This window comes from Capricornis sumatraensis, chromosome 13, assembly GCF_032405125.1.
Source record: "Capricornis sumatraensis isolate serow.1 chromosome 13, serow.2, whole genome shotgun sequence".
Taxonomy (NCBI): domain Eukaryota; kingdom Metazoa; phylum Chordata; class Mammalia; order Artiodactyla; family Bovidae; genus Capricornis; species Capricornis sumatraensis.
The window spans coordinates 63,712,134-63,725,576 of record NC_091081.1 but is presented as its reverse complement, the minus strand read 5'-3'; the positions used below and the strand labels follow the sequence as shown (position 1 = coordinate 63,725,576).

The window sequence follows — 13,443 nt, the reverse complement described above, 5'->3', positions numbered from 1 at the left end:
GAGGTTGCAATTTTAAATTAAAGGGTAGGTTTTTCCCAAGCAAAGAGGTGATTGGGATTAAAAGAGTTAGTCATGCAGAAATCTTGGAGAAGGACATTCTAGGAAGAAACAGCAGCCAGTGAATAAATGTATAATAGCATATGCCTGATACTACAAAACGCAAAAATTAATAAGGTATTAAGCATGTACAGACATGCATCAGGAAACTTACAGCTCTCAGATAGGGAGAACTCACCAAAATAAAAAGTTTTATATATATTACATGCTACAATAAGTGTTTGTCATATGGTAATATTTGCAAGAGAACTTCTTACTTGGGCAGTTAGGAAATGGCAAAGGGCCTGGGAGAGGGTGTAGTGTGTAAAAAGAGTAGTTATAGGGCTCTTGTAACAGGTAAGACATACTAAAGACCTAGAGATCCAAAGAGTGGCAGTGTGAATGATGAGGAAGCAGGGAGGGAAAGGGGGAGGATGTTAAGGGATAAAGGGGTTTATTTCTGGGCTTTCATCCTGACCCATTGATCTATTTTTGCATGTGCTAGTACCATACTGTTTTGATTTCTGTAGCTTTGTAATATAGCCTGCATCAGGGAGTATGATTCTTCCAGTTCTGTTCTTCTATGTAAATATTTATTGAGTTAAATGAATGGAGGGTGAACAGCCTGTTCAAAAAGATCTTAGAGAACAGTCTTCCACTCACCACTTTCTAGATAAAGAAATTAATGCCTTGAAGATGCAAGTGATGCATACAGCAAGTGGGAGAGCTAAGACTTGAAGTGTGTCTCCTAATTCCTAGAATACTACTTCTTAACTTTCTCTCTTAAATTCCATGCATGGAAGTTTTCTAAATTTCTAAGCTCTAGTCCACACTCATGCATTTATCTGCTTACTGTCCATCTCCACTTAAATGTCTCTTACAGCTATCTCAAACTGATTCAAATTCAAATGTGATTCTCACATCTCTCTTCCAAAAGAAAAAAAAAAACTCTACCTGATTCTTTTGTAGTTTTCCTCACCTCAGTAAGTTTTAACTTCTGTCTACACATTTTTAAGTCAAAATCATCAGGCACATTCTTGATTCTTTTCTTTTTCTCACACCTTGAGCAAATTCTGTAGGATTATCAGTTAGTGAGCCACTCCTGAATTGCAGTTCAGGTATTATGTAGCAAGTAGGTCTAGAGCATGCCCCTGAGAGTGGGTGGCTGAGGCATACTGGAGGTAAGGTTGTGAAGGATCAGAGCAGGTGTTAGATGGAACAGCTCAGTGGATACTGAGCTCACCAAGAGTGATGACAGGAATCGTGGTGGAGGGAGGCTGAAGTAAGATTACAGATGGGCAATGCCAAGTGAAAGAGTTAGCTCTTATTTCATAGCTAATAGGAAATCACTAACAGTTTTCAAACAGAAGATTTTATGATTAGGAATAAAAATTATATATACCTTTTGTTAGATGGAAGACATAGCTAATGTTGAAACTGATTTTCTAATTTATTTCAAGTATCAAATCTGACTTTAGAACATCTAGAGGGGGAATATTAACAGACTAATTTCCATGTTAAAAAAAAATCATATAAAAAATTACAGCATATTGACCTCCAAAGTAGTAACTGAGTTGATGAAGGTGTTAACTAACCTTATTGTGGTAATTGTTTTATAATATATATGCATCAAATCATCACATTTTAGACCTTAAACTTGCACAATATTAATGTCAGTTATATCTCAATAAAACTGCAGAAAAATTGAAATAGTACAAAAAAAAAAAAATTGAACCAAATTGAGGAAGAACACCAAGCTTAGATAGTTTCACGGAGAAGAATCTACTAAAGTTTTAAAAGAGTAGGTTAATCCAGTGCTTGAAACTGTCTGAGAGCAAAGAAAGAGAAGGAAAAGGTGGAATTAAAAAATAATAATGAATTAGTTTTAACGCTGATACCAAAACCTGAATGCACAAATCAGAAGATAAACTAGCCAATCTCACTCATGAATATTGGCATTAGAAATTAAAAATAAAAGGAAACATAATCTAGTAACTCATTATGAGATGAATACTTCAAAATCAACCTGGATTTATTTCCATATTAATGTAAGAATGTTCATCATTAGGTAATTCAATCATGTATTAATTGTGTTAATATACTTCAGGGGAAAAATCATATAAAAACTGTAGATATTGATATTTGATACAATTTTACAGCCATTCTTAACTAAAAAATAATAATAATATGGGAACAAGTGGATATTTGTAACTTAACCAAAGTACCTACCTGTCACCAAATCCAACATAATTTTTAATGGGCCATTTCATTAAAACAAAGAATAAGACAGGCATTTGCAGTCACTATAACATAGTATAGATATACATATGGTATGATATTGGTTAGAAATCAATAATTTCATATCTACATATGCAAGTTAGAAGAGATAGTAGAAAAAATCCATTTAAAATAGCTATAGTAAACAAAGTAGGTAAAATTTTAATTTAAAAATGCAAGTTATATATGAAAAAGCTTTAAAATACTTTATGGGAACACAGCTAAGATTTGAATAAATGAAAAGATATAACATGCTCTTAGATTAGAGGATTCAGTATTAAAAAACTGTCGATTCTGCCCAAGTTAATTTTAAAAATTAACACAGTAGCAATAAAAAATTGAGTAGTTTTGTTCTGTTTTAGTGTGGAATTATTTTAGGGGAGGGGAAGAGGAGAAAGAGGATTGGAGAGGCTGGGTCCAAGCTTGCTACTGGCAAAGCTGTAAACTAGAAGAGCAATGGGGAAGGAGAAGCAGCCTGACCACGTATTAAAACATAAAGAGTCAGGAATCACCGCAGTGTGGCACCTGAGCATACAGACTGGTAGGACAGAATGTTAAAGACAGAATGTAAAGTCCAGGAAGTGACCTAACTTTTTAGGGCTTCCCAGGTGATGCTAGTAGTAAAGAACCCACCTGCCAATGCAGGAGACCATAACAGACCATGGGTTCGATCCCTGGGTGAGGAAGATCCCCTGGAGGAGGGCATAGCAACCCACTCCAGTATTCTTATCTGGAGAATCCCATGGACAGAGAGGCCTAGCTGGTTACGGTCCATAGCGTCACAAAGAGCTGGACATGACTGATGCAACTTGCATGCATGCATGCATGTGATGAAGTTGGCATTTGAGATCAGGTGGGGATCCATTCATTGTATGAGGGGCTCCAAGCTAACAGTTTATAGTCTCTATGTTAAGACCAAGACCCCTGACTGCAATCATGTCCTTCAAAGTCACTAGCAGTTGGGGTCATTTTAAACATGGAGTATACAGAAGTCAATTTAGAAGGGAAATTCTCCTGGGAAAACCCTTTGTATTTCTAAGTAGGCTATGGGGAGGACAGCAGTGAACTCTGGAGAAGGGACAGGTAATAATTAAGCATCTATTCTGTGCTTAGGATAAAAGCACGCTCCTAAAATGAGAGTTGCTAATAAGACAGAAGTTAAGGACATATAAATTAGAACAGAGAACTTAGGGGATGTCTGTTTTGGTTATTTATTCTGGCTCAGCATTCCAAAGTAATTATCCAAATGCAAAACATTTCCCAAGTAGGACTTGTGTTTATGGTATAGTGAAAGTTATTTTGCTGATGATCGCCACATATATATCTTTCAAAGTAGTGATGTAGCGTAGCAAGAGAAGAAATTGCTTGAACTGTTTCCAAGTATATGTTATATATGTCATCTACATAGTAAACATGCTGCTTGAAAAATGTCTGCAAAGGGATTCAGAAATCTCACAAAATAACATTTCTATTCAACTGTGAAATCAAAGAGTAAGCTGTTGCTTTAGTATTGTTCTAGTCTTGACAGCTTTTTGTTTTGTTAGTTTGCATTGTATGCCAGGTACTACCAAAGAGGTTATTCAGGTATTTGAAGGAAATTTCAGTTATAGATGACAGGATACTTCCTGTGAGTTGAGAGGGCATATCTCCAACTGCCATTGTGGGAGGTTATGTTTGATGATATGTTCACTGCATCAGGGAAACATTCACAGAGGCCCCATTGTCTCAGCAGAAAGGATGTCAGTTGTGAGTTACTCAATCTTTTGCGTAAAATTTGCCCTCCTTCTCCTGACGGATAAATTAGACTGGGATTGTAGCAATAAATGGTTGGCTTTCATGATATTGATAGAAACTGAAATTTTCTTTTCTAGCCTCTGTTTTCCTTTCAACTGGCATGATCTCAGGTTCTGTTTTAGTCTTTCTTGACATGAGAGATTGAAATCAAAGGAGGATTTTGAAGATGACAAAAGGACAGTGGCCTTACTCTGTAACCGCACATGTAGGAAGCATGTATAAGGTGATGCTTGGGAGACTGGTCTAGAGGAGCTTTCCCACCTGTCGAAGTTGGTGGCCTTGGCAAATTGCTTCCCTCTGCAAGTTTCAGTTTCCTTACCTGTGAAGGGTCATAAACCACATGTTCTGGTTTTGCTCAGGATAGTCCTGGTTTACGGCTGCTGTTCTGTGCAATTATTAAAAGTACTCCTTTCACTCTCAAAGGCATTCTGGTTTTGATAATAAGTTACTTGATTGCCTTACCCACCTTGAAGATGGTTATGAGGCTGAAGTGAGTTAATGTTTTTTAAATCCTTAAGCATGGTGCCTGGCACAGTATATGCTCAAATAATGATGACTGATGTCTTTAAACAGCTTGGTTTTTCAAACCAGACTTCAAAGAAATTAGTTCAGTAGACAGTGTCTGGTTTTATGAAAATTTGGCTACTCTTTCAATCATTCTAAGTCTTTTATTCCACAAACATAGAATTTTTCCTACCTAAGGCAATAAATTTGAGAGGTTTCAGCAATTACCAAAGCTTTCTAGTTGTTGTGACTTTATAGGTTATCTGTGTGTAGAACTACCAGTGGTTATTTTACTGGTACTCATTTTATAATAATTGTAGAACACTTCAGAACTTTTTCTCAAATTATATCTCATTTTCACAAGACCTTCCATAAAGTCAGTATTTTTAATAATTATTGCTATCATTTTAACCATCTTGAAACTGAGACTCAGATATATTAAATTACTTTCTCAAGATCACAAAGCCAGAATGTATTTGAGAGGACATAGATGCAGGGCTTCTCACTTTATATTTCATTTTTTTTCATTGCACCATATTGGTAAAATAATAGGACAAGGTTACTAAATTACTCAAGTTCCTTCTCACTGTGCCTGGTGTTGTCAGTTTTCCTTCTGTCTTTGACTTGTTTGGTGTTATTCATTTATTCACGGTATTGTTTTCAAAAAACCATGTTAAGTCCTGCTTAGTCTCAATATACAGACAGAGTCCCTGGCTTTGGGTCACTTAACTATCCAGAAAACATGATTCTAGGTACAGTTATTTTCTTATTGAGTCTCTCTGGGTAAGTAATTCCAGGATACAGTGGAAACACAGAGTTTTTTCTGGTTCCATGTGTTCGCTGCTCTGTGATCTGTGGCAGTTTGTTGCTCTGTCCTATTTAGCAGGGTGAGAAGATTGTGGTCTGTTATTTCAGGCCTTTATGCATTCAGGTAGGGAGGGCATCTCTCAACTTGTTCCAGTTTCTCTTGTTCCATGGATCCCGTTACACTGGGATGAGGCTCTATTCATATCTGCCTTCCCTTCTAGATCAGGGCGGAGGTGGGAGGCCACACAGCATCCTCATCATATTGATTTTGATATTCCCAGCATGGAGCCAAGCATTTGGCACGTGGGAAAGCTCAGGAGCCGGAAGCTGGGCTGGTGTTACCTGTGAGTCTGCTTAATTCTCCCTGCAACCATAAAAGGCAGCTTGTACCCAGGTCACAGATGTGTCTTGGAGGAATCACAGTACTTGCTTAAGATCACATAGCTTTAAAATCCTGAAACAGAGTTCTCCGTCTCTTTACAAAGAACATTATGAGGTATAATTTATATAAAATAAACTACACACCTTTAAAGTACACAATTTAATATGTTTCGACATACTTATACATACATGAGACCATCGCCACAACCAAGATAGTGAACACAGCCTTCACCCCTAAAAGTGAACTAGGATTTAAACCCAGATCTGTGACTCCAGAGCCTGTTTTCCTTCAACAATGAGTAGTGGAATTGAGCCTTGGCTATATCTCTCACCGGCTAACCACTCTCTTGGTTAGGGGAGTTTTGACTTGTTGAGATAATAGGATGAACATCTTTTCCAACCCATCATCCATCAGTAAAAGAGTGGATGAATAAACGTATTAGAATGGAATGTATGCTTCGGTGAAATGGATTAACCATAGGCTCACATAACTACATGGATATGGCTTAGAAACAATGGTAAGTAAATAACACTAAAGAGAATGGCAAAGTATCATTGACACAGTGACTGATAAAGAAGGCATCTTATAGGCTCAAATATGCGTTTATTTGAAGAGAAACTTGGATTTAATACTTTGAATAATCATATGCTTTTATATCTTTGTAAGTATTCCTGTATAATTACATACAAACTAAGCAAGTCTAAATATGTAATTTAGACATATTTATGCACATACATAACAAAAGTTAAAGCCATAATAAATAACACAGCATTCAGGAGAGCGGTTACCTCTAGCCAAGCAGGAAACAGTATGGTGTAGATGCAATTATTCATAATATTTTAAGTCATGAGTTGGGTAATAGATTCTTAAAAATTCATTGTTGTGTTATATACTTTGTATATATGATTTATTATAATAAAAGGCCATTAAAAGCAAGAAATTACATTATCATTTTGAACATTTATGTTCACTTTATATGAACATATATGAATAGGAGAGAAGGAACAATTGAAATTATTTAATAATGTGAATGTGGAACCCACCTCCTGGCCTTTGTGGAGCTCTGGATGGGCCACAAACTGTGTTTCTGTGTGCAGAGCCCAGGGGAGGGGAAAGGGGAATAAGAAGAGAATAGAATGAAGTCAGGATCACTTGTGTCTGAGTATATTAAAGGTGGAATAAGCATATAGCCAACAAAGACTGCAAACATTTTGGCACCTTATAAACTATCTAGAATCTTTAAAAAGAAAAGTCCACCCAAGATGGGTTTAATTCTGAAGACAAAAACACAATAGACTAAGTAAGTGTCCTGTAAAAAGGACTGGAATGTATGTGGCTTTCCTCTTAAATGGTGCTCTATATAGTTTCATCTGTTCTATGTCTATTTTTATGTAATAATTGCTAAATGAATGCTAAGTTTAACTCTGGCTATAATTAGGTTTTCTAATTTTTAAAAGCATAGCAGATTAAAAAAAAAAAAAAAAAGCCTGGGCAAATGTGTTTTTTAGTTAAGCCTACTTTTTGATAACTTGGCAGTCTGCCAAAGAGACCATGTTTCAGGCCTCACCATCCATCTGGTGGGAACTTGTCTGATTTCCAGACAGGACCTCAAAGTTCTGAAATGCAGGACTTAACAGTATCCAAAATTCACAAAACAACTCCTGGTATGGCAGGTGATCTCCCTTTGGAAATTAAGCAAATTGATACAAGAAATCATGGTTTCTCACGTCTCATTTGTGACTGTCCATTCCTTCCAGATTAAGGACATGAGATATTAATGAACATTATTGATCGATTAAACTGCATTTATAAACCAAGCTGCATTTAAGTTCTGAAAGCAAGTCCACTTTAAACTCAATATTAAAAAAAAATAAAATTCACCCTGTACTAAGGGATCCCTTAACATGAAGCATGGCAGTGCTATTTAAGTTATTCTGTTCTTAACACAGGGAGCTTGAGTTGCTCAAAACATACAGCTGGTAAATGACAGAGCCAGTGTGCTGATACTTACAGTGTTCCATTCATTATACTACACTGCTGACTTTACTATAGATTCTTTTCTTTTTTAAGATCTTTTTCTTATTCAGAGATATAAATGGATATTTTTATTTTTAGATTAGAAAACATAGTAATTTATTGCAAATATTATCAAGTTGTTATTTTACACTGTTTAGCAGCAGAGCTTTGAGGCCAGCTGTAGGTTCTAATCTGTTGCCCACTTGTCAACTTTCCACAAGTAAAGTTGCTTTACTCCATTTCCATATTTACAAAACGAGGCTAATGCTATGAAGATAAAATGAGGTACCAATTCCTATAAAGCCTGTAACCCAGGACAAGGTGTTGAGACATCAGTCACTAAATGGTGACTCCTTTTTAGCTAAAATTGTGAAATTGCACGCTATGTAATTCTGATTTAAGACCTCCTGAAACTTACATTTTCAAAGGAGAGACAAACAAGATAAATAGCTAAAATATATTTATCCTGGTGATATGTACTAAAGGAAAAAAAGAAGAGAAGGGAGATATAAAATATTGGGGAGAAGTTGCAGTTTTAGGGAGGTTAGCAGGTAAGACCTCAACAAGAAGGGGACTCTTGACTAAGCCCCTGAAGAATAAGAAGGTGCTATCCATGAGGATCTCTAAAGGAGGAACATTTCAGATGGTGGGAACATCGTGTGCAAAGACCCTGAGGCAGGAGTCTGCTTGGTTTGTACAAGGAACTGGATGGACGATGGTGTAGCTAGAGTAGGATAAAGAAGGGATAGGGTTGTAGGAGTTGAGGTCAGAGATAGCAATGGGCCAGTTCACAGGTCACGTAGGGTCTTGTAGGTTCTAGTAAGATTGCACAGAAGCAGCATGATCTGACATGTTTTGAAAGGATCCCTCAGGCTTCTGTGTTGAGGAATAGACTGTTAAAGCAGGGATGGGGAGAAGGGGAGGGTGGCCAACAAGGTCAGAGTTAAGAAGCTAAGGTAATAATCCATGGCATTCCAGTATCCATCTTAATGGAGTACTTGTGATGTGTTCTGCCGGTGAGATGGATGAGGTTTTTCCTGTGCCCCTCTGTATTTATAAATACTGAGAGCAATGGGAGTCAGATCATTCTGAAAGGTGTGCCATCCTGGTTTTTTATTTTTCTTTAGTAGTTTGTGGCACTGTGTAACAGTCACATTTGCATATAACTTTATCTGTGCCCTGCTTGTCTGGGAAATTTTCTCACAAAGGAAGGGAGTACTTTATAAACTAGATTATCTTTGTCAGTTGTTATACTGGAGCAATCCCTAGTGATCGTCCCCTGGCAACGAGGCTGAACTGAAGATCTGTTTCATTGTGAGAGTTATCGAATCTGACAGTCTCAGTCAACTGAAAGAAAAGTAGGTTACCAGGGCTGATGAGTCCCACTGAGCAGAATACAGACCATAAAACAGTGCTTCACCATCTCCCTAGGCAGACGTCACATGGAAGAGAGAACCTTCTCTGTAGGGTGTTGCCATGCTATTTATTTTCCATCACGCTGAAGCTTGCCTATTAAGATTTGCTTCTCGTGGCCTTTAAAATCTGTGCTATATTTCAAGGTTGCCCGAAAAATTATTTCTATGTATGTATATATCAGAAAGAGTAACATAATTTACTAAATTAAGATTCAACTTCAGACATGTGAAGCTGAATGTGAACTTTACACAAACTGTCATGAAATTCTCAAATAAAATTAATTTTAATTTGTGTGTGTTTTGTGTACCTGCAGTGTGAGGGCAGATAATAAGTATTGTATATCAAACCTATTTTGAGTGTCACAACTGCATAAAGGGTAGACATAATTGATTTACATTGGTATGACTTTGTTGTTCAGTTGCTCAGTTGTGTCTGACCCTTTGAGACCCCATGGACTGCAGCATGCCAGGCTTCCCTGTCCTTCACTATCTCCTTAAGGTTGCTTGAACTCATGTCCATTGCATCAGTGATGCCATCCAACCATCTCATTCTCTGTTGTCCTTTCTCCTCCTGCCTTCAATCTTTCCCAGTACCAGGGTATTTTCCAGTGAGTTGGCGCTTTGCATCAGGTGACCAAAGTATTGGAGTTTCAGCTTCAGCACCAGTCCTTCCAATGAATATTCAGGATTGATTTCCTTTAGGATTGACTGATTTGATCTCCATGACTTAATTTAATTCTTTCAAACATTCCTTTGGTTGAAGGTTGCCATTTCCTCCTCCAGGGGATCTTCCCAACCCAGGAATCGAACCCACGTGTCCTCTGTCTCCTGCATTAGCAGGCGAATTCTTTACCACTGAGCCATGTGGAAAGCCTAAATTGCCTGTCAAGGATCTGTAGTAGATGTGATCATTTTAACCAGTGTTGGATCAAACATGAATCGATACAATGCAATTTAGTGTCATAATACGATGTCAGTAACATGCTCAATAAATTGAGTATATTTATTTGTCAGTTTTAATTACAAACATTTCACATTTTCCTGAGGTGGCAAAGAAAGTAGGTTTTCATTTTATATGTATTATGTACTAATAATATAAAATCTCATATATTGGGATGTCTATTCATATATATACATATATTTATTTCCACAATGCCTTTTTCATAGCTATCATGTCATTAGGTTCACAAGTACCCTTAGGGGGATGTGGTAGAGAGTACAGCCCTATTTTACAGCAAAGGAAACTTCAGTGTTTAGGAGCAACTTCAGGATCCCTTGACTGAAAAATATAAAGCAAATAGACTCAGGTCTTTGGATTCTTAGCTTAGGACTCTATCCCCATACCACACTATTTTCATAGCTCTAGAGTAGTCTTTTCCAGATATGTGGAGTGCTATTAGTTGTAGAATAAACACAGATTTTTTTTCAGGAAGGCTAATTCAATAGCAGTAAACGGAGATAGCAGTGTTCTTCTATTCAGGATATCTAACTAATGTATTTCTGTAGGTGTCTTACTAATGTCCTCTTAGAAACTTTCATTAGATCCGGAAAGGTATCAAGACATGCTTTTGAAAGACAGATAATCTTCACAAATACTGTGTTAAAAGAAAGAAGTAAGTCACGAAAGAGAACATACAATATGATTTCCCTTAGAGAAAATCCAAAACAGGCAAATGAAGCTGAATGTTAGAAGTCAAGATAGCAATTACCCCTTTAGGGGGGGTGTGGTGGAGAGTGTTGAATTGGCTTGGCTGCTAGTTTTACAGGTATTCCCTTGGGAATGTTTATTTATTTATTTATTCATTCATTTTAAAGTAAAATTTGTCTTAACGCCTTAAGTGGTAGTTTAAATGCTTTCAACTTGAAGAGCAGTTCTTAGGCGTTTATTATGATTATAAACTGCCATTTCTCAACAAAAGTCAATTACCCTTTTCTGTTGTTGTTCCTGAGTCTGTGGCAGGCTTCCCAGGTAGCCCTAGTGGTAAAGAACCCACCTTCCAATGCAGGAGACATAAGAGAAGCAGGTTTGGTCCCTGGGTTGGGAAGATCCCCTGGAGGAGGGGATGACAACCCATTCCAGTATTCTTGCCTGAAAAAATCCCCATGGACAGATGAGCCTGGCAGGCAGGCTACAGTCCCTAGGGTCACAGAGTCAGACATGCTGAAGCAACTTAGCATGCACAAGCCTGTGGCAGTTTTTTTCAGTTCTTGGCGTTTGTCATAGAACTAGCTGCTGGAGCCACGGTACAGTTCGTCATGAAATGCTTGCCAAAACAACTTTCTTGCTTACACTTTTTAAGATGTGAGGAAAGAAAGATATTGAAAAGGGCTCCCCAGTTAGGATGTTAATGTGTATCAAAACACACACTGCTAGAAATTTCTTCATGGAGCTCTGATAGGCTCCAAGCAGAGGTTTAGTCAGCTTCTGATAATTTAACAATTGCGCAGTTGGTTATTCTTTTTCTATGTAAATGATTTCCAAAGAGCACAGATAGCTGAAAAACAATAGCTCTATCATTGTCAAACTTGAGGTCAGAGCCTAAAGGAAATGAGAGTGAGGCTAGAAATTACTTGGAGCAAAAAGAAATTTTAATAAAAATAGAGACTGATGGCCAAACCCATGATGTTTCTCTGGGCTTCTAATGTTAAACTAAATCCATAAGCTTTCTGATCACCGAAAGTATAGAAAGAAACAGGAAGAACTTAAAAGATTTCGTCAGCAAAACCTTTTCCAGTCTTCATGGCTTAGAGACTAAGGCCTTAGCAAATCATGTATATTATGGGTTACATGCAAGATGAGCGGTTCCCTTGTGAACCATTGCTTCTTGTTCCTAAATGTGACCAATTTTTTTCTTTTGGCTTGCTTCAAATCAGTTTAATTTTTTTTAATGTATTTTTAAATGTTTCTGCCAGCAATTACACACTATGGCTTCCTCTCACTTTTTTCCCCTGCAGTGTTCTATCTCTTCATCAGAAGAGGAAAGACTTACTTCCACCAGGAGACCTAAGACGCCAACGTCACGTGACTGCTCTGACTTTCATACTCAAACCAACTGGACCAAGTCACTTCCCTTGCCAACACCGGAAGAGAAGATGCGGCAGCAAGCCCAAACAGTCCAGGCTGACATGGTTCCTATTAACATAACTGGTATGCCTTACTCTGTGGACAGGTTCCACGTGTTCTGGGAGAATGACTGTGGCTCTTTGTTTGGTATATGCTCTTAGTGTATCATTCATACAACAGAGGTAGAGAGCTGTGGTCTGACTTCCTGCTCTTTGCTGAATGAAGGGAATACTAAAATGTCTATGTGTGTGCATGTCAAATATCTATTGCTTTTAGATTTATAGACTGTATCATCAAAGGTTGATGTCAGAGAATTCAGTGGTCCAACCATTCAGCTAAAGTGTGTCTTTCAATTGAATTGCCTTCTTTAAATATTTTGACTATATGGAAATATCTTCTAAATGTGATCTTGGGTGAGGAAAAATTAGGTTTTTTAACTCATTTATAAAAGTGAAAAAGAACACATTTAATATTTCTGAATGATTTTCTTACCTTCTCATTTTCTCAAGTAGAAAAAGGGGGAAATTACTTGAAATAAAAATATGAAATATTTTAAAAATCTAATAGGATAGTGAAATTATATCTTGATCTCCATAATTTGAATTCTATAATCATCAAATAAAAATCCATTCCTTCTAAATATAAAAAATTTAGAACATGTTAGGCTGGCATATGAATATTAATTGCCAAATGTGAAATTCAAGTTCTTACAGAATATTATATTCAGGTTTTAATCATCTGTGATAATTAAGGTAACAAGGTATGTAAAGCTCAAAGACAGTATTTCACAAACATAGAGAACTGTTAATAAGAACCAAAATTTTCCTGCCCTGTCACTTCCATATCCTGCAGAGAAGATAGGTCATCGGTCTGGGAGTGTACAAAAGGCAAAATAGACATGTTAAGAGTTGGTAGCTTCAGACATTAGACTGTGTTCAAGAGAAAACATTACCGGTAGTGATACTGATAATCAGCTCATACAAAATCTGGCTCATAAGGCCAGAACCTAAAAAAATCAGGTGATCAATAAGGATAAGTTTTCATAAAAAGTTAGGATGAAAACTCATCATACCTTTGCTGTTTCTGAGGCTACTGCTATTGACTGCTGTTAGAAAGTTTTTTACTATGGCATTGGTGAGCTTGTAAGG

The 13,443-nt window shown here is 37.1% G+C and overlaps 1 protein-coding gene across 2 annotated transcripts in view; it reads left to right on the top strand.

The window, feature by feature from the left end:
• NHSL1 (NHS like 1) overlaps nt 1-13,443 on the top strand; it is a 145,955-nt gene that overhangs the window by 111,143 nt on the left and 21,369 nt on the right. For both annotated transcript variants that reach the window (XM_068985096.1, XM_068985097.1), the window contains exon 4: nt 12,187-12,379. In XM_068985096.1, coding sequence (XP_068841197.1) covers nt 12,187-12,379 — 193 coding nt within the window. The remainder of the gene's footprint in view (nt 1-12,186; nt 12,380-13,443) is intronic.